Here is a 19,467-nt window from a genome sequence, read left to right as displayed (position 1 = left end):
CCCAGACCTAGATCTCATGTGTGCCAGAGGGAGCAGAACCCCACCCGACATAATCCACTCCCTAGTCTCAGCCTTTGAGTATGTTAATGGATATTGTGACATGGCCTGTCCTACATCCAGTCCTGGGTATTCCTGCTCGTGCCACAGCCTGAACCAACCTTGCCTGTTGCCAACTTGTTTCCATAAGTGTCAATAACTTCCATGATCATGCCTAGCGTGGCCTGTCAGCAACCCCAGCCCTTGAGCTAACCAGTGGGTATTGCAATCCCATAAGGGTGAGCCCATGAATTTTCCACAGAATCTGCCCCAGATCTGATTCTCTCACATGCCAGTTAGTTTCATGGTACAACCTAACGTGGCCCGCTCCCTACCCCCAACATTCACTGCCAGGCAACATGTCTAACCCTGCCAGGCAAGTCCTCAAGCCCTAGTTTTCATGTGCACTGGTGACCAACACCAACCAGCCCAGCTCAGGTCTGCCAAGTGGGTGGGCGCATTGGCCATATCCTGAAAGGCTGTCTGAGTTCCCTCCTCCAAACTACTGGTCTCAGTCCCCTCATTTACATGCAAGTGCAACAGTCCAGTTGGTGGAAGTTCCCCAGAAGTCATTCCTCACCCATAACATTCTCCCTCAGATATCTTCCCTCTTACACATCCCCATATCCCCTACCCTGTGCAATCCACAGTCTCCACGCCTGTGAGTGCACAGCTCCCCAAGCCCGGTACTCCAGTGGTGTGGTGTGCTGTCTGCGTGCTTGTGGCTCACACACACTCGCTATTTGCTGGCATGCCAGCATCTGTCAATATCTAAAATTTTTCTAAATATAAGGGTTTGACTCACAGAACTGATCAAAATGTATGAAGATCACATAGATCCATCTCTTTATAGCCTCTTCCTTTATCAACATCCTCCATGAGAGTGGCATTCTAGGCACAATTAAATTACATTGGCATGTCATTATAACCACACTTTCATGGTAAACATTGACTCCCACTCTTGTGTTGCTCATTTTATGGTTTTGGCAATCATGCAATACCAATAGCTGCAATTATAATATCATACAGAATAATTGCCCTAAAATCCTTACGTATTTCTCCTATTCATGTCTCTCTTTCCATCAAATCCTGGAAATACCTTTTTGCTGCTCTAGTTCTGCTGTTTCAGAAGGTCTTATGGTTGGAACCATAAGGATTGCAGGCCCTTTAGACCAGTTTATTTCTCTTAGCAATATGTTTCTGAGATAGTTCTGCATACTTTCTAGGCCTTAAAACTCCATGCCCAATCATATTCCCTCATCTAAATACACCAGCTCATCTTTCCATTCACATAATGAAGGACATTTCAATGGCTTCCAAACGTTGGCCAATATAATAACTAAAACTGAACACCAATATGTGGATTTTTCTGTAGGCGTAAACTTTTGATTCCTTTAGATATATATCAGAAAGGATGAATTCTGAATCATTTGCCAAAAAAAAAATACATTGAATAGCATAAGAAACCACTGATTGCTTTCGAGAGTGGATGGTACGTTTTGTATTTAGCAACAATGGGGAGAAGGGAGGTGTTTTTCTTGTTCCACATCATTGTGTGTGCTTGACTTCAAGCATTTGAATTTTACTTATTCTAGTAAGAAAACAGTATTCTACATGCCTACTTCTTAGCACTTATAAGTCTCCGTTCATTATTGTCAACCACAAATTCAATCGTGCCATTCCTTGATTTTTCAGATGTAGTAGCTTTTGTTTTCCACATCTTAAAAGTGTCACTTTCCAACTACATGTACCAGACTGAGCACATCACCACCACACCACAGCAGAACCGTGGAATCAGAAACAGTGAGGACCACAGACCATTCTTGTCTGCACATTGGTACTTTATAAGACCTTGTCCTAACATTTTGTGCAATTCCAGGAAGCACTAAGTAACAGTTAAGGTTTTAAAGCAGGGTTTCCATGAATGGTATGCACAAATTCTCTTTAAAGTTTAAATTATTCTATTTCTATAAAAATCTTTTGTTAAAAAAAATCCCTATAAACACTTTTCTTCTTGGCAATATCGCAAGCCCACTGTGCAGAAAATCCCCTCTTGGAACAGAATACTTGAAAGACTTTATAAAATATTTAAACACATTTTTAAAAATATGACAGAATGAGGAAAACCACCAGAGGAAGACATAAGGGCCCCAGGGAGAAGGCTGTCCTTGGGAGTGTGTGGGAGCCCTGCCAGTCTCTGCTTGGCCAGATCTGGGCTTCTGAGGGTATCACCCCTGGACAGGGCAGGGACATAAAGAACACTGGTGCCTCAGCAGGATGGTGGTACTGTTCAGACCCCACATAAAGGCTGGGCCCAGGAAAGAGGGAAATCTCAGAGGGAGCACTCAGGAAATATGTCCTGTAAAAAGAGATTCCCTGGCAAGCTTTGGCAATGGGAATAAGAAATTGCAAAATATGCTGCCCTGCTTGAAGAAATTATAACCACAAGCCTGAAATCACAAAGACATGTATGTGGCAAGAATGCACACCATTTAAATGGTCCAGGTCCCAGGGCTCGATGCTTGTTTACTGATGAGAAAATGAACAACTGTTACATTTTCAACATGCACATTCCTTAAAGACATTGTGGTGGGTGAAAGAAGTTAGACACAAAATTGAGACTCTAGAATAGGCCACATCAATCCATAGTGCCAGAAAGCTCGTAACCAGCCGTCATGGGCCAAGGTAGGGACATTGATGACAAGATCCGGAAAAGGATCATCTGACGTGATGAAAACGCTCTTCACCATGCATGTAATGATGGTTACGCAGGTGTGGGAAGGTCTTAGAACTCATTGAACAGGTATACTGTGCTGAGTGAAAATTATGTCCTAATAATAAGTATTTGTGGAAAAAGTTGCCATCACAAAATTAAAACCAACCAGCATTGAGTTGAATCGGTAGCATAATTGTAGAATTTCAGCGAATTTGAGCTTGGTAGTAGATGTGACAACTATCAGTGCTAGTCGGTTTAAAAAATTAAAATTTAATCAATAAAAATAGAGAAACCAGGCAGAAGCAGAAAGAGCTGTCCTTAGAAGAGACCACATTAGATACAAGAATCAGAAAACGTTTCAGGAAACAAAAACTCAGGCTACCAATGATGGAACAATAAATTGCTCCCACAAATATTGGTATTTTCAGAAAAACCAAACCAGTGGATGCCACTCAAACACTGGTGAAGAAATCAGTGATTGTCAAAATGTGTGGGATATTGGAAAAATAAGTACAATGCTCAATAATACATAAAACTATTGCAATCACAATCATCACAGATTCGTTCATATCAGACCACTGGAGGCTCAACAGAGCTAACGTCCCTAGGAAACAGGGAAGGGAGCGAGTCCCTCAGACACGTCACATACAGGCACACTAGACTCATGCACAAGGCTCTAGATCATGTGTATGCTCCATGAGCTTTTAAAATCAGCAAATGGAGAACTGGTGGTCCCAAGCACTCCAGCCAGGTTTATCACACCTCACAGACATTAGCACCCACTTGCCAGGCTTTGAAAAAAGAGTTTGTAGGATGTGTTAATTTTGTTTGCAACAAATCAAACTGTTCTGGGAATGAGAAATCATTTTCCAAACCTAGGAGATCAGCGAAATTTTGCTCTTTCTCTTTTCATGAACTTAAAATGAATTGCAAAATATGTTGATCTATCATTTCATAAAGTCAGCTTGAGATTCCATCCGGTGTATTTGTCATATTGCATATGCAATTTTAAAGAAAGCTACTAAAGTTAATTGGATTCTTATGAATCATACATAAGCACTTGTGATTAATATATTTAAAATGAACCATCATAAATTCAACAGACATATTTCCATATTGACCTTTACTTAAAAGCTTTATAAGTAAGCAAATGCATTTTACATTTGATATTTGCTTTTACCTATACTCTGGTATTTAGTAATAGATGCTATAATAAAGAATTTTTAAATGGTTACTTTACAGCTAGGATATCGATCCTAAACAAAATATTGGAAGATAAAATAGACTGAAAACTTATTTCTTGCAACAAATGAGACAAATAAAAAGCTATCCAATGGAAAAAATTTTTTAAATCATTCTAGAACATAAATTGTCTGGCTTTATTTAAACCTAGAAATACTGCACAGAAATGTTGTAACTTCCAAACAACGTGCATAGCTCATTAGATCAAGAGTGTCTGGTAAGTCAATTGTTAATTGATTTCTAAATTCTAAAATGTTATTATCAGTGACTAAATTACCACAGCTTTGTCAATGTTGTATATTTCATACATGGTTCCATGTAAGACAGTCACATGTGCCTGAAACCAAAACTGCTGTCAGTTGTCTCTGGTTGAGCAGTGAGAATGCCGCTAATCAAATGACTGCCAGAAAGCTATGCTGGGCCATATATTCCTTGCAAAGTGCTCATGAACCAAAATAGTGCTGGTACTCACAGCTGGAGAAAATCAGCGGGCAGGAGTGCTCATCCATGGGGAAGTTGTGCAGCTGCAGCTGGCACTCAGCATTTATGGTGAGCCTGTGGGAAAAGCCAAGAGTTGCCCTCAAGGTCAGCAACAACACAGTAAAGGCCCCAGGCAAGGACACGGGGCAGTTAAGGCACCACAGTGCCAGCACAGTCAGCAGCTCACTCAATGCAGGGTATGACACACAATTCAATCTTGGCAACTGTATCACTCACTCAAGGAGACCCTTTCTTGCATTGCTATTGTTAATTTCCCTTTGCTTTTGACTATTACCGTTAGCAAAGAGAATTCCAGTTAGTAAGATTCTAGACTGTGTTTAGAAATATAACTGTGGCAAGTAGTTAAGTGAAATATTTAACATTGTAAGTCATTATCAAGCCATCTGACTGAATGAAATCCTTTCTTCCCTCTTTAAATTTGCATTTGTTTTTAATCGAAAAGAGAGAACAAAGAGTGATGGTTCATATACTGATTCATTCCTCAACTGCTTACAGCAGCTGAGGACCTTCATCTGACTTGTCCACGCTAGTGGCAGGTCCGCAAGCTCTGGAGTCACCACCTGCTGCCTCCCTGGAGACACATGAGCAAGACTAACCGAAAGTGGAACATGGACTCAAACCCAGAGTCTCCGGTATGGGAAGCGTGTGTCCCAAGCTGTGTCTTTCTTAATGACAGCTCCCCTTCCTCCATTTTCAAACTGGTGTACTTTTCTTACCAGGTATTGTTTCATATCCTTCATTTGTGGGGAGATTTCCTATTTGGACCAATGCCCAGTTATTTCACGAGGTAGGTGTTGCTCACTATAGGCTACGCTGACTTCTTCCAGAGCAGAGACCCCTGTGAGTCACAATCACCCAGGTCTCCAGGCTTGTTTGCCGAGGCTCCAGTTCAACACAGAATCTCATTCCTACTGCCTTAACACTGATGCAGGAACACATTTTATAAATCTGAAGCTGATTCAATAATTTTCCTCACGGAAACTCCCTCTTGTAGTTTTTACATTATTATTGTTCCCTGCCTGGCAAAATTATTATTTCCCTGAATTTTTTAAATTCTCTAAGCCTCTTACTTTATGTTTATCTGAGCCTATATTTGTTCTGGGGACAGCTGTTTGACATTAATGAGTCACAGATTTCTTGTTATGGCCACAAATCATACATAATTAAGAGCTCTCCTTACTGGATATGGGTAGGGGAGGAAAATCGCTGTTCCCGATATACGGATAGTTGAGGGGAGTTGTGATGTTGTAACTGAACTGGGAGGAAGTGTGAACCTACGTCAGAGGATTCCCTGACCTGTATTGAATCTGATGACTCCAAGAACTCAAGAGTCCAGAAGGAACATTATGGGTTGGAGATGAGACGGTGAGACTCCTCAGCCTGAATACAGCTGAGTGTGCCCAACACACGAGGGAGCTCCAGGACAGAAGGGTACAGTGAGCTCCCAGCGGCTCTGTGCTGCTCCACCTACTGGCCAGAGGACACCTAGCAGCTCTGTGCTGCTCCACCTAGCGGCAGGAGGACACCCAGTGGCCAGAGGACACCCAGCGACTGTGTGCTGCTCCACCTACTGGCCAGAGAATATCCAGCGGCTGTGCGCTGCCCACCAGTGGCAGAGATACCAGGCTGTGCGTGATCTACCTAGTGGCCAGAGACACCTACGAGTGTGTTGCTCCAGAGACACTAGCGCTGGTGTGCTCCACTAGCGGCCAGAGGACACCCAGCGGCTGTGTGCTGCTCCACCTAGTGGCCAGAGAATATCCAGCGGCTGTGCGCTGATCTACCTAGTGGCCAGAGGACACCTAGCGGCTGTGTGTTGCTCCAGAGGACACCTAGCGGCTGTGTGTTGCTCCAGAGGACACCTAGCGGCTGTGTGCTGCTCCACCTAGCTGCCAGAGGACACCCAGCGGCTGTGTGCTACTCCCACAGGCAGACTTAGAGGCTGCGGAGGTTGCACCGCTGCTAAGGGGAGTGCAAACCATGCACGCAGGCCAAGTCAGATCATACTGGCAAGAGGACTTTGGCAAGATGTAGACTCAGGCCAAATCCATAACTCCTGTTTCTGGCAATGACATTGGCAAGCCTGCTGGGTTTTTGTTAGGACTATCCCACTTCCAAAAGAAAGCATCACAGGACAGCTGCTACTTCCTCAGGGATGCATTGGGGAAATGCCAACTTTGCCCTTTCTTCATGTGGTCTTAAACTTGGCTATAATTACAATTGAATAAGGACTCAAACTCATCTGCATTTTCCTAGCTGAGTGGACCCATGAGTTAACTATATCATTTATAATTTTAAAGCCACTCCAGCAGAAATGGATTCTAACGAAGGAATGAGTTTATATTCATGGCATATCAATTGTGTGTGTTTATTTTTACACACTTGGCATTAGTACAAAATTTTTCAAGATGCTGTCTTATGTCAAATGAGAGAGAACAGAACTTAGAGATGAGAATAGGGTCTTACCCTGACAATGATTTAATTACTCTTCTAAAATTAAATCCATACGCAATTAAAGATTTGCATAGTTATATAGGAAGAATTTGTTCTGGTGTTCTATGGCACAATAGAATAACCGTGCTCTCTAATTTGTAGCGCATTTCATAATAACTAGGGAAGAACAATTTGAGGTTTCCCAAAACATAGAGTAAGGATGTTTCAGAAAATGGGAATTCTTTAGTGCACTCATGTAACAAGGCATCATACGGTATCCCATGATTATGTGCAATATTTAAATATGTAAAAGGTAAATATGCTACCGTAATGTGTAAAGGATTTTCCCATCATTCCAAATCCTGAGGAGCTGGTTAGGTGTGGTGATCCAATGAGCTTCAGCAGTCTTAGAGTTGCGAAAGATGGTATCTGGGATCCATATTAACCCCACCATGTTGCTGTTCAAAGTGAGTATCTTCATTGTGCTGTTGAACCGAAGGCGACTGTCTGTCCAAGTCTGAGCAAAAAATATGTCAATTTGGTATTCCTAAAACAGAGCAAAAGGAGAGAAGAGGCAGTTTCATTTAGCATTATATTATTATTATTATTATTATTATTATTTGGTCAAAAGCTCACTCTTCTTCAATGGTTACATTCTCAACTCCCTACTTTTCTCTCTGTTCCTACTTAACACAGCATCTGGACTTAATGTGGAAAGAAATCAATAAACAATAGTCAATGTTATTATTAGTCAATAGGATGATCCCATATGTGATGTAACAATGCTTTGTAAGTCTAAAATTGCAACAAAAGTATAATGTATAAAGAGAGATGGTACAAGATGTATGATCTTCAAAAGTTTTGTGGGTGCCCAGTGCAGTAGCTTAGTGGCTAAAGTCCTCACCTTGCATACACCGTGATCCCATATGGGCACCAGTTCTAATCCTGATAGCCCCACTTCTCTCTCCCCTCCCCATGGCCACCTCTCCCTTTGGACTAAAGACCTCTTGTGTGACTTACTATTGTCTGGCGTTTTGGGTTAACAATGAATATTCCTAAGAGTTTGAAATATATTTCAAAGTGAGAATGCAGACCATGAACCCAAGCAGCTGGACCTTGGCAGTCTCTGTGGCATGACCCATAAAATGGGAGAAATAGTAGTATCTGACTCTACAATTGTTAAAAAAGTAAATATTTTAAAATTATTAGTGTCAAACACACAGTATATAATCCATAAATATTTTCTGATACAATGATAGGTAATACTTTGATTCAAAACTTTCTGAAACAACACAATGCAGAATAAAAAGAAAAGGAAGAAGCTACAACAAATTCAGAGCAACTCCAAGCCAAATGCTTATGTCAACAAAAGACTGAGAGCTTAAAATCACACTGGCAACGTGGAAGCCATTCCCATGTTCTCAGTGCCTAGTTAGATTTTGTTGTGACTACCAGATAACTGGAACTTGAGTGATAACTACTGAGCTCTAAAAGAGTTTCTTTAGGGCACACTATTTTAGAGGTCACCCCGCTAATCAGCATTAAGTCCCTAATCATCATTAAGTCCAGAGCAAAAAGGATATAGAGGCTGACTGTTCAGTATTTCAATATCTTTCATAGCTTCGATTTTTACAGAGTATAAATTCAGTATCTCTCAACAAATCCCAGAGTTATTTTCCCCACTGGGTTTCCAACAGAGGCATGTCAACCGATCAGCTTATAATTTAACTGACTGTGCATTGCCAAATCCATTCATTTATTGTTGTTTTGTTGTTCTGACAATGTCAAGTCTTACAAGCTGTTGGAGCTCCAGTGCCATGCCAAGAAGAAAACTCCCTACCTTTATTAAGCTTATTTCCTATGCAGGGAAGACAGGCCTGAGATAAACAGCTAAGGTTAAAATACAGTGCGCCTGATATTCAAATTTAGCATTCATGAAAACAAGACAGTGTATCAGGACTCTCCTTAGAGAAAAAAAGCAAGGGAATGCATGAGTTGCATAAGCATTGCAGCAAATGGGGAGCCAACACCCAGGAAGCAGCAGGGGCTGTTAGCAGGTTCTCTGGAAGCATTCCCAAGGAGTCAAAACTCTATAAAATAAAAGCACATTCAGCTCTTAGCCTTTGCTTTTAGCCCCAGATGTGCTTGTCTGTGTCCCTTAGCACAAGGTGTCCTTGCCTGTCTCTTATCAAAACAAATTCACTGACCTAAGGGAGTGGTCCCCAGGAGTCACTTGTTTTTCCCACGGATAAGAACCTTAATGGCCAGTTCTGTCTGAAAGGAAATATTTTAACTACATTCAGTAATTCCAGCCATGGGAAGGAGATCACTAGACCTTCGTAAATTCCATAGAGAACATGGCATCATTGGCCAATCAGGAACCTTGCACATAGGCATCTTCCAGCCTCCAATATCTGTTTAAAAGAACCTTCACCCCTAACTACTCAGGGAGCCTTAGAATTCAGCAATGGTGGGGCCTGGCTCCTTGCTCTGTGCTTTGCAATCAACATCTAATTTCTTGCACTATCCCAATGTCAATAATGGACTTTCTGTGAGTTGGGCAAGTGAACCCAGTTTGGGGGTTCTACAACAATACCTCCAACCAGCTTGGGCTGTTGTTCAGCAACACCCAGAGGCCTCAGAGAAATTCTGAAATAACAAACAGGAACTATGTAATGTCTCAGCAAACAAAGGGTTGCTATCAAGTCTTGTGCCTACCCAAAGGCACCATTCATTGGCCTCTGCCTCTTTCTGGCCTTCCAAAATGTGCGCATGTCACTCACTGATTATCTGTAAGCCAAGAACTCCACAGAAAAAGGGAATCTGAGCTAGTCTCCCAGTGTGTGTATTTGTGTGCATTACTTCTTGATCTATAACCTAGTGTTATAGAGAATTCAACACGAAGCACAGCAGAAACCTTGGTTCTTGTCTCACATGAAAGAAGAATTTCCATGTAAATTCTAGTGTGCAAAGTGTGACTTATTTCGGAAAGAAACAGGGCTCCCGACAGGATGGGGCTCCAAGGGAAAAACGACCCTAGAAAATGGTGGAAATCATGTCTTTAATGCGCCACATCAAGAAAATTATTTCAAAGGATAAAGGAGACAAGAAAAGAAAAAAAATTATTCTCACTGGGCAATAATGTCTACCACCACACCCAGAATTAAAAGGGTGAGACTGTGGCTTCCTTCTCCCATGCTGACGATATGCTGAAAACTAACACCATTCCTTTGGCAATGACCCACTGATGAGATTAGTGGTGGTCAGTCTTCTTGCTTTTGATATGGCAACACCTCTAAGAGACTGGGATTAATATGTTGATTCTGTTTCTTTGTTCCCTCCACAGGGGGAGAACCTGCTCCAGGAAGGGTATGGAAATAGGGGAAAGCCTAGTTTTTTTTTTTTTTACATTATTACATTTTAAAAGATCATTTTACCAAGGGGAAGCACAATTTTCTATTTTAAAGGTAACTTCACCAGAAACCAGAAATCTGAACTGCCTACTATCCCACCTGACTCCTCACATACTAGCATGCACTATACAAAAATGGGGCTCAAAATGTGCTAAAACAAACTTATATCAGGCTGTGTAGACTTATGGGGTGAGCAAGTGAGTTCACGGATGTGGGGTTGGGAGCAGGAGGCATGCAGGAATGAACTGTGTGACATAAATGACATGTGTAATAGCCAAGTAGAACAGGTACCTAACGAGCATGTAGCTCTCTGGGCAGAAGTTGAAAAAGGAACAGTAATCAGCTTGTGATGACTGCTACTGACTGTGATTGGTATGTTATCACAAGAAAGACATTATCTGAGAGGAGAATCAGGCAGTTTGAAAGCAGTTATGAAACAGAAAAGAAAGATAAAGCAAATTCAGGACCTGGAAGGGCTGGAAGCAAAGGCTTCTCATCTCCATCAGGGAAGCACAAAGACAACAACTGCTTTGAGTGTCAAAAACCTATTGAAAGAGCTTTGAGAAAACGATCAAACCCATGGCAAAAGCCCACAAGCAGATTCAGTCGTTAGGGTGTAAAAGCTTTAATCATGCAGATATGGCTCCAGGAAAAGAGCTAAGGTGTGGCTGCTCCTGAAGGCTGATAGGCTCAAATGACCTTGCAGATATTTCTGTCCTTCCAAAGGTTGTGGAGCTGTAGATTCGATATTGCTGAGCACCTACAGACTCAGAGAGTCATTCTTCCCTAAACAACACAGTTTAACAACTGTTTCCATAGCATTTGGGTCAGGCTTATAACTTACTGAGTGATGATTTCAAGTATACTGAAGAATATGTGTTGGTTGTATGTCTATGGTAACTAGTTTCACACAAGGAACTTGAACATTCACAGATTTCTACATCAGCTGGGAAAGAAGGCAGGTGGGTTTGGAACCCTCCAAAATTTTTTGAATTGCTGGTTGCACTTGATAGACTGGGCAGGGTAAAATACAGGCTTGGGATGGAATGCGAGTGACCCTATTATTATGATCTTAGGCAGCTAGTTCAGGGTTACAAATTTGTGACTTCTGTAATCCTTCCTGGGAGTCAAATGATACTCACCTGTCATCACCTGAAACTTCACTGGGGGATGATACAGTGTTGTTGCATAACCTCTCCCCTCCAAAGTCCCCATAAAGACCCATGATGGGAGGGGCGCTCTCTTGGTTGCAAGTGTTAGGAATTTTTGCCATTAACCCAACATGCCAGACCTGCTACATCTCATGGGCAATGATATTTTTATTTTTTGTCATCTCTTAAAAGAAATGGTGTTTTCCTCCTTTCTGATTTTTTAGCACTACATGGGTGATGCAGTAGCATCATTTTCTTCAAGAATGTTTCTGATTTTCTTTTTCACCACTTTAATTGACACATTGATCATCCTGTAGTATGTTGTTTAACTTCATGTTGATGTAAATTTTCTGTTTCTCACCCTGTTGTAGACTGTGTTCTCTGGCTCCGTATTTAAGGGGATGTACAACAGAAGTGTAATGTTGACTGACATGTCCAGATGTGGAGACATAGTGCAGTATACATCTCTGTATCCAGTTCAAAGATGGACTCCAATAAAACAGTTGAATATATCCTGACTGTAGGATGCTGGACTCTCTGACATTGTTCAAGCCTACAATATCAGGAGACACTTCAAAAGCAGAATGATAGACTTATGACTGTTCTTAAAGCTCTACCCATTCCAATACTAGAGGAAAAATCACTAGAGGGGAGTTGGGGGGAAGGGACTTGGGAAGGAAGAGTGAATTCCCAGAGCCTATTGAATTGTATCATAAAATAATAAGAATCTCCTTCTCTCAAACATGTCTGAGTGCTCCTGACACTGACAGCACTAATTACTCATAAACAGGAAGAATACACTATAGTTGATGTAACCCTGACCTTGAGCTCCCTCTGAAGGGTGACGTGCACTCTTCAGAGAGAGAGGCTATGTGCTGTGGGTGTGGTTGCTACATACATTTAGTGGTGGCTGGAGCTATTTGTCAGATATTACAGCTTGCCTTATGACAGGCACATGAAAGAATTGCTCCCCCACTTCCTCTATGGAGCCGGGTATGATCACCTTGTTGGTAACAAAGTGAAACAGAGGCAGAGTGGCGTGTGCCACTTTCAGAAGGGTAGTTGAAGATCCGTGTAAGATTCACCTGCTCCCTTCTCAAGCCCCTGAGACATTGCTAGCAGCAGAGACCTTCTGAGTTATTTTGGACACTCGCTGTGGCTGAGAATTACCCAGAGCAGGCCGTGGGAGATGCAATCTCCACCCTGTTCTAGATGGTACAATGACGAAGCAGTGGGATTCCTGGGATATGGGGCTGCCAGGGAAGTAAGAAGGAGACATGGAATCAATATGTTAGAGACATACATAAGCTATACTGGTAGATATCAGAGCATAATTGCTCCACAAACAGAAAGCAAGTTCAAATGCATTCCTGAGGAAATAACGATTAGCTGTGCCAACAGAGTGGGAGGAATGAATAGCTTCCCTCTTCCACTTTCGCAACAGGATTTGATTCATACAACAATGATTTCTGAGTAAATGTGTAGCAGGCCCTATTAGCACACAGAACACACTTAGTACTCAAATTTAGTGTTTGATAATGGCCACTGTGGAATATGGAGGTACTTAGTGCTAGGTTTGGCAGCACACATACTGGCCTGAGGCAGAGTGAGAGTGAGTGCACAATGGTTCACCCTAGTCTTACTCCTCAGGAACTTCTGGAGTGCCTGAGGAACCACTTGGGTCTTGTCTCAGCCTTCCATGCAGAGCACCCTGCGCTGCAGGTCACTTCTACATACAGGCCATTCACAAGCACCAACCGAGGAGCTGCTGCTTTCTGCGTTGCCCATGTCTAAGATGGAGAAAGGTCTAGTGCGGGACCCCCTGGGCGGCCCTTTCCCTCACACGCTCACCCCACCAAGTGGCAGTGGTCCCAGGCTATCTCCCTCCAGACAGCAACCTGTCAGACTCTCTTCCCTGACAAATAAACTCTTCTCCTAAACTAAAGCCTCTCTGTCTGCCTCTGCCAAACGCCTCTTCACCTCACAACACAAGTGTTATTTCCTTCTTCGCTTTAAGGTGATTTATTGCATTAAGGAATGAGGAGAGAAGGAAAGGGTTCTCCCAAGCACGGCTGGCACTGATCAATAAGATGAGTAATAAAAGTGATCAATGTTCACCATAAAGGTCACAAAGGCATTTTGGAAAGACCTTAAAATTGGTCAAATCCTATTTGTTTAGTCTCAGTATTACACCATAGAAATTGAAACTCGGAACACTTGAAGAGTTTTAGTGGGTTCTTAATGTCTGAACATTATTTTGAATTCATGATTCAAGCAGAATCTTCCAAAGGGGTCTTGTCATTACTGAAGCATTATTGCCTAACCATGGTAACACAGAGTGACTGAGACAAAGATCCTTTTCACACTTTGTCTCCTCTTCTTCTGTCTTCTATTCGAACTGATACAGAGTTTATGTCCTTTGACCTTAAAACAGTTTCAACTGTACATTTAAAATTGGTAAACCATACAGCAAGATGAGAGGCCTGACCTAAAGTCCCTCGTAGGGGGAACAGGTGCATTCTGTACCAGGTTCTTCGATTACTGAGACGGAGACAATGACTTCCTTCCAAGGGGTTAAATCAAAATGCAAAGATGAAGTAACTTCCATTCAATCATATAACCACTAAATGTTAATTTTTATAAACCATGCAATCATAATCTACTTCCTAGTGTAGCAGAAATGTAGACAAGGGTTATAAACAATAATCAAGGAAAAAGTGCAGTGTTATTTATACTAAACAAAGGTGTTTTCACTTCTTACTTCCTGAATTCTTCTTTTTTTAAGATTCGAAAGGCAGATATACAGAGAGGAGGAGAGACAGAGTGGAAGATGTTCCATCCTCTGTTTCACTCCCCAATAGCTGCAATGGCTGGAGCTGAGCCAATCTGATGCCAGGAGCCAGGAGCTTTTTCCAGGTCTCCCATGCTGGTGCAGGGTCCGAAAGATTTGGGCTATCCTCGACTGCTTTCCTAGGCCACAAGCAGGGAGCTGGATGGGAAGCAGGGCCACCGGGATTAGAACTGACAACTATTGGGATCCTGGTGTTATCAAGACAAGGACTTTAACCACTACGCTATCAGACTGGGCCAAACTTGCTGAATTCTTCACTGTCACATTAAGCCCTTGACTGAAGGTATACAATCTCAAAAGTAGAGAAGGGACAAATGGACAGGACAATGAGAGAAAATATTGAAACCGAACCCCCATAATAACCTCAAAAGCAGGACCCAGCTTCTTATCTGTCTCCCTTAGCAAAATGTCTTGTTTGCCTATATTTTAACAAAAGAAATTCACTGACTTGACAGAGTGATCCAGCTGACCCTGCAAAGTTCTGATCATGTGGTCACTGAGTCATTTGCTTCTCCGATAGAGAAGAACCTCAATGGCTAGTATTGTCCTGGAGTGATCTGGGTTAAGGGAATTCCAGGTCCAGGCAGCATGTAACACCTGGAGCCCACCTGGCCGTCATAAATTCCCTAAAAAGCATGCCATCACTGACCGATCACAGGAAGGTTATGAGCTTTGCTGACCAACCAGGAACCTGGATACAAGCTGATCAAGCACTTTTCAGCATCATTAATCAATCTATAAGAACCCTGTACTCCTAACTGCTTGGAGAGCCCGGCAATTAAGCAATAGCAACTCAGCCCCTTGCTCTGTGATTTGGAATAAATGCCTACTTTCTTCTACTATTCGATGTCAATCATTGGCTTTCATGGCCTTGGGCAAGTGGGAACAAGTTTGCAGATTCTACAGCAATGCCCCCAACAAGTTTGGGCATTGTTTGGCAACAGTATCATTAAATTCTCAAAACTACATGTGTGAATTAACTAAAACTATTAAAACTTTTAAAAACAAAATGATAACAACAACAAAAACAATGTGCTTCTTGATTGTGATGGAGAGGGGCTGCTGGAACTGAAATGTAGTTGTTACATTTCATGACACATGAGCTGAAGAATTCACCGGCATTAGTGTCCTCCACGTTCACACTGTTTACAAAGTGAGTGACCATTTACTTTCCTTAACCTTGCTTTTCCCATATGTAAAATGGAAATATTGGCTTAGGTTAAATGGAAATATTTTCTAAACTCTAAAAGTTCATGTTTCTAGGGAACATGTTTAGCTTAGAGGATAAAACATGAGTTAGGAGGCCCAAATGTTTGGTCTAATACCCAACTCCAGCTCTTGAAACCAGTGAGTTAATGTAGACCCTAGGAGACCCAGCTCAAGCAGCTGGGAGACTGCCACATGCATGAATCTAGCCCCAGGCTTTGGCCTGGCTCAGGACTCATGAATGCAGGCATTTGGGAAATCAGTCAGTTGATGGGAGCACTTTCTAAAATAAGCAAAATTTAAGAAACAGATAAATAATATTTTCACTTCCATATTCTTGCCTACAATTATCCTTTCGCTGTTGAAACTCAGCTTTTACTGCATCTATTTCTCTATCTTTCAAGGGTTTATGTGTTCTATCGTCTACCATTACAAAGGACGTTGTATGTTTGGATTCAGGATCTGCTCTGGTCTGTAGAGCCTAGTAAGGAACTGCTCCCACCCCCATATCCCTTCCTCGTCCTGGGGGCATAAAGGAGCAGCATGTTTTTCCTAATCTCAAATCCTGCTATTAGAGTGTTTTTCCTGGGGTCTTGGGCCAGTGCTGCGTCACAGGGGGTATTAAAGCCACCATCTGGAACATGGAATCCCGTATGGGTGCTGGTTTGAGTCCCTGCTGCTCTATTTCTCATCCAGTTCCCTGCTAATGTACCTGGGAAAGCAGCATAAGATAGTTTAAGTGCTTTGGTCTCTGCACCCACATGGCAAAATCCAAAAAAGCCTGACTTCTGACTGGCACGGCTCTGGCCCCTGTGGCCATCTGGGGAGTGAAAGAGCAAGTGAGCAAACAGATCTCTCTCTCTCTCTCTCTCTCTCTGTAATTCTGCCTTCCAGGTAAGTATTTTTTTAAAACTAGTGTGTATCCTATATGAAGGTTTGGCTGTGTGCACGTTTCAATAAATGCTGGAGACCTGTGCCAAATTCCCCGAGTTTTAGCTTTCATGTTGGTGGAGAGCCTGTGCTCATTTGTTTTAATAATTGGAGAGTTTAATGACTCCTAAATAAGACACAAATTACTGCAACATGTGGGGCATTTTGACAAAACAGAGAAAAAGTATGCCTATTAATAATAGTCCATCTGCAACTTTCAAAAACCCAAACATTATTTCCCTACACTTTCCTTTACAAGTGGGAAAATGGGATGAGAACAATACAAGGACTTAGAAATCCATGGTTTCAAGAGACACACACATGCTTCTAGGGGCAGCTTTCTTCCCTAATGACTCCCCAGCCCCTTAACACACTGGCTGGCTGCAGTGAGACGGGGTGCCCCTTAAAGAAGCCACAGGTGGCTTTTATGAATGATAGTCCCAGACCCATGCCAATCTCTTCTCTAAATACCGTGCACTGCTTGTACATAGTGATTAAAATACAAGCATCTTTATGTCTTCCTTGTCAGATACGGAACACAGCAGATATACCTTTCAGATTTTTACAACGCTATTTCCTCAAATATGGCCTGAAAACAAAGCTGTGGCAGTTGGCCTCCAGTCTCCCCTAGGGAAAGACTAGCTCTTCTTACTCTTCACTGGCCCAGGATTGGCGAGCTTCCTTGGAGGAGCCTGCTCCCCAGCCTTTGTTGAGTTTCTCGGATCACTGAGCATCTTCTCCTACCCTGCTGTACAGGTCCTACTCCACGCTAGGTACTGTGTGAGCCGTACATCAAGTCCCAGGTAGCCTGGGCCCCAGGAGACAGGCAGGAGTGCAAAAAGTCCCAGGATTTGTCACTTGATGCTAATACAATCCAAGGCTCTTTGTAAAGTTATCAATATAATATTAATATAAAGAATTATTATGAATTAATTATAAATAGCTACTCACTAGGAGTAAATAGCTGCTCCTAGTGAGAAAAAAATAGTAAATATTTTTAAATCACAAGTTCTACATAGGAAAAAATTCATCCTGGTAATTCAATACCTGACTAGCATTCATCATACTTTTACACTGTACATCTTTGGGCTGCAATTCTTTGGCCATACTCTTTAGCAGTTTCCTGACACTGCGCTTTAGAGAGGAAGAATAAATTTAGAATTATTTCTTACAGGATAGTGAAGCAAAATATTGTCTTTTTAAAAAAAGATTTATTTATTTTTATTAGAATGACAGATGTAGAGAGAAATATCTTCCAGCCACTGGTTCATGTCCAAAGTGACTGCAACAGCCCAAGCAGAGACAGGAGCTTCTTCCTGGTCTCCCACATGGGTACTGGGTCCCAAGGCCCTGGGCCAATCTCTATTACTCTACCAGGCCACAAGCAGGAAGTTGGATGGGAAGTGGAGCAGCTGGGAAACAAAGTGGCACCCATATGGCATCCTGGCACTTGCAAGGCCAAGATTTAGCCATTGAGGCTCACACTGGGCCCAGTAAAATACTTTATTATACATATTCTTTATAATTTACTTTACCTCATAAGTGACTATTGTAAATCTCATGTGCATGTAGGACTCTGCTAAACTAGAGAAGTATTTATGATATAAATTTTGGTGTGCCACCCATAAGCTCTGGGTGTTGGGTTTATCTTCCGTATGACCCACATTGTGACGGCTGGGACCTGGAGAAACAATCAATCATATCATGGTGAAGTGCACCACATACCAAAGATAACACATACCACTTCCCATTCCCAGGACCCGATGTCTCCTCCAGGTCACTTGTTTGTAGATGGGCCCAAAAGTGATGCAGCAGTGTAAGGAATGTGTTGCCAGGAGAAATCAAAAGAGAACAAGACAGCAGCCTTGTTTAAAATAGCTTGCATTTGTATATTTCACAAAAACACACACACAACAAGTGATTCCACTGCTGCACCCTTCTGCAGGGCCTGGGAAGAGCCTTCTGCAAGGGAGGGACCCCACAATTACAAAGTAGGCTATGCTCTTTCTCCTCTCTTCCTGGGATCCTGGAGCAAAAACGCCCTGCTGGCCAGGGTTCCCCTGAAGAGTCTCCTTTCCAGCAGACCAGGAAGAGTCAGGCTCCCCTCGGCTCAGCTTGTTCCCTGGACTCCAACCCAACACTCTATCTATGCTCTTTTTGGCCATCAAACATGCCACTGTTGTACTCAACCTGGATAGTGGAAGGCCACAGGGAACCTGGTTTGCACCTATATCCTCTACATGAAGGTTGCTTCATTCCAAAGGAAAAAAATCCCCTTTAGGTCCCTTTTTCAAGCAAGAAACATCTTATTAGAGAGGTACGTGCAGAGCTACAGCACACTCAAGGAACGTTGTTGGGTTGAATTATGTCCCACCCCTTCACTGCGCTTCTATGTATGTTGGAATGTGACTATATTACAACCACGTTTTTCACTACACAACTAAGTTCATATGAGTTAACACACCCACTGGATGGATTGTAACCCAGTGTGATATAAGGACAGGATCTTAAGAAACAGACATATAGAAGAAAGGTCATGTGGGGACACAAGGAGAAGACCGCCATTGAATAACCCAGGAAAGAGACTGCAGAAGTAATCCACACAGCTGGCGTCTTGATCTGAGACCACTAACCCCCAGAACTATGAAGAAACAGTCACCTGTCTGGAATTTCCACGTGGCCAATGGAGCAGACAAATGGAAAGAACACGGAATAGTGTGTACACAAATCTTACACCACTTCAAAGTTAAACACCTTAAAGAAGGAAGTCATGCATGGAAAGCAAAACACAAAGTTATTCAAAAGTTTCCATGGTGTTTGTTCTTAAACAGAGTACTGGCAGCTTCAGGCTTTTCATTTAAACATTCACCTATCATTTCTATACAAATTTCCACTGTCTGAACATTCCCCATAATGGCCTAGAAGCATTTTTATTTCAGATTTACTACAAAGTGGAAAATCTGCTGCACTATGCCTTTACGTAAACAT

The 19,467-nt window shown here is 42.3% G+C and overlaps 1 protein-coding gene across 1 annotated transcript in view; it reads right to left on the bottom strand.

Moving 5' to 3' along the window:
• The window catches only part of GABRG3 (gamma-aminobutyric acid type A receptor subunit gamma3), a 503,489-nt gene that overhangs the window by 198,857 nt on the left and 285,165 nt on the right, over positions 1-19,467 (bottom strand). Inside the window, exons 4-5 of the mRNA XM_040969452.1 lie at positions 7,255-7,475; positions 4,467-4,549 (exon numbers count right to left, since the gene is read on the bottom strand). Coding sequence (XP_040825386.1) covers positions 4,467-4,549; positions 7,255-7,475 — 304 coding nt within the window. The remainder of the gene's footprint in view (positions 1-4,466; positions 4,550-7,254; positions 7,476-19,467) is intronic.

The sequence above is a fragment of the Ochotona curzoniae genome, unplaced genomic scaffold (assembly GCF_017591425.1).
Source record: "Ochotona curzoniae isolate NIBS_2020 unplaced genomic scaffold, NIBS_Ocur_1.0 scaffold_4701, whole genome shotgun sequence".
Classification (NCBI taxonomy): Eukaryota; Metazoa; Chordata; class Mammalia; order Lagomorpha; family Ochotonidae; genus Ochotona; species Ochotona curzoniae.
The sequence above is the reverse complement of the archived record's forward strand: the minus strand, read 5'-3'. Positions and strand labels throughout refer to the sequence as shown.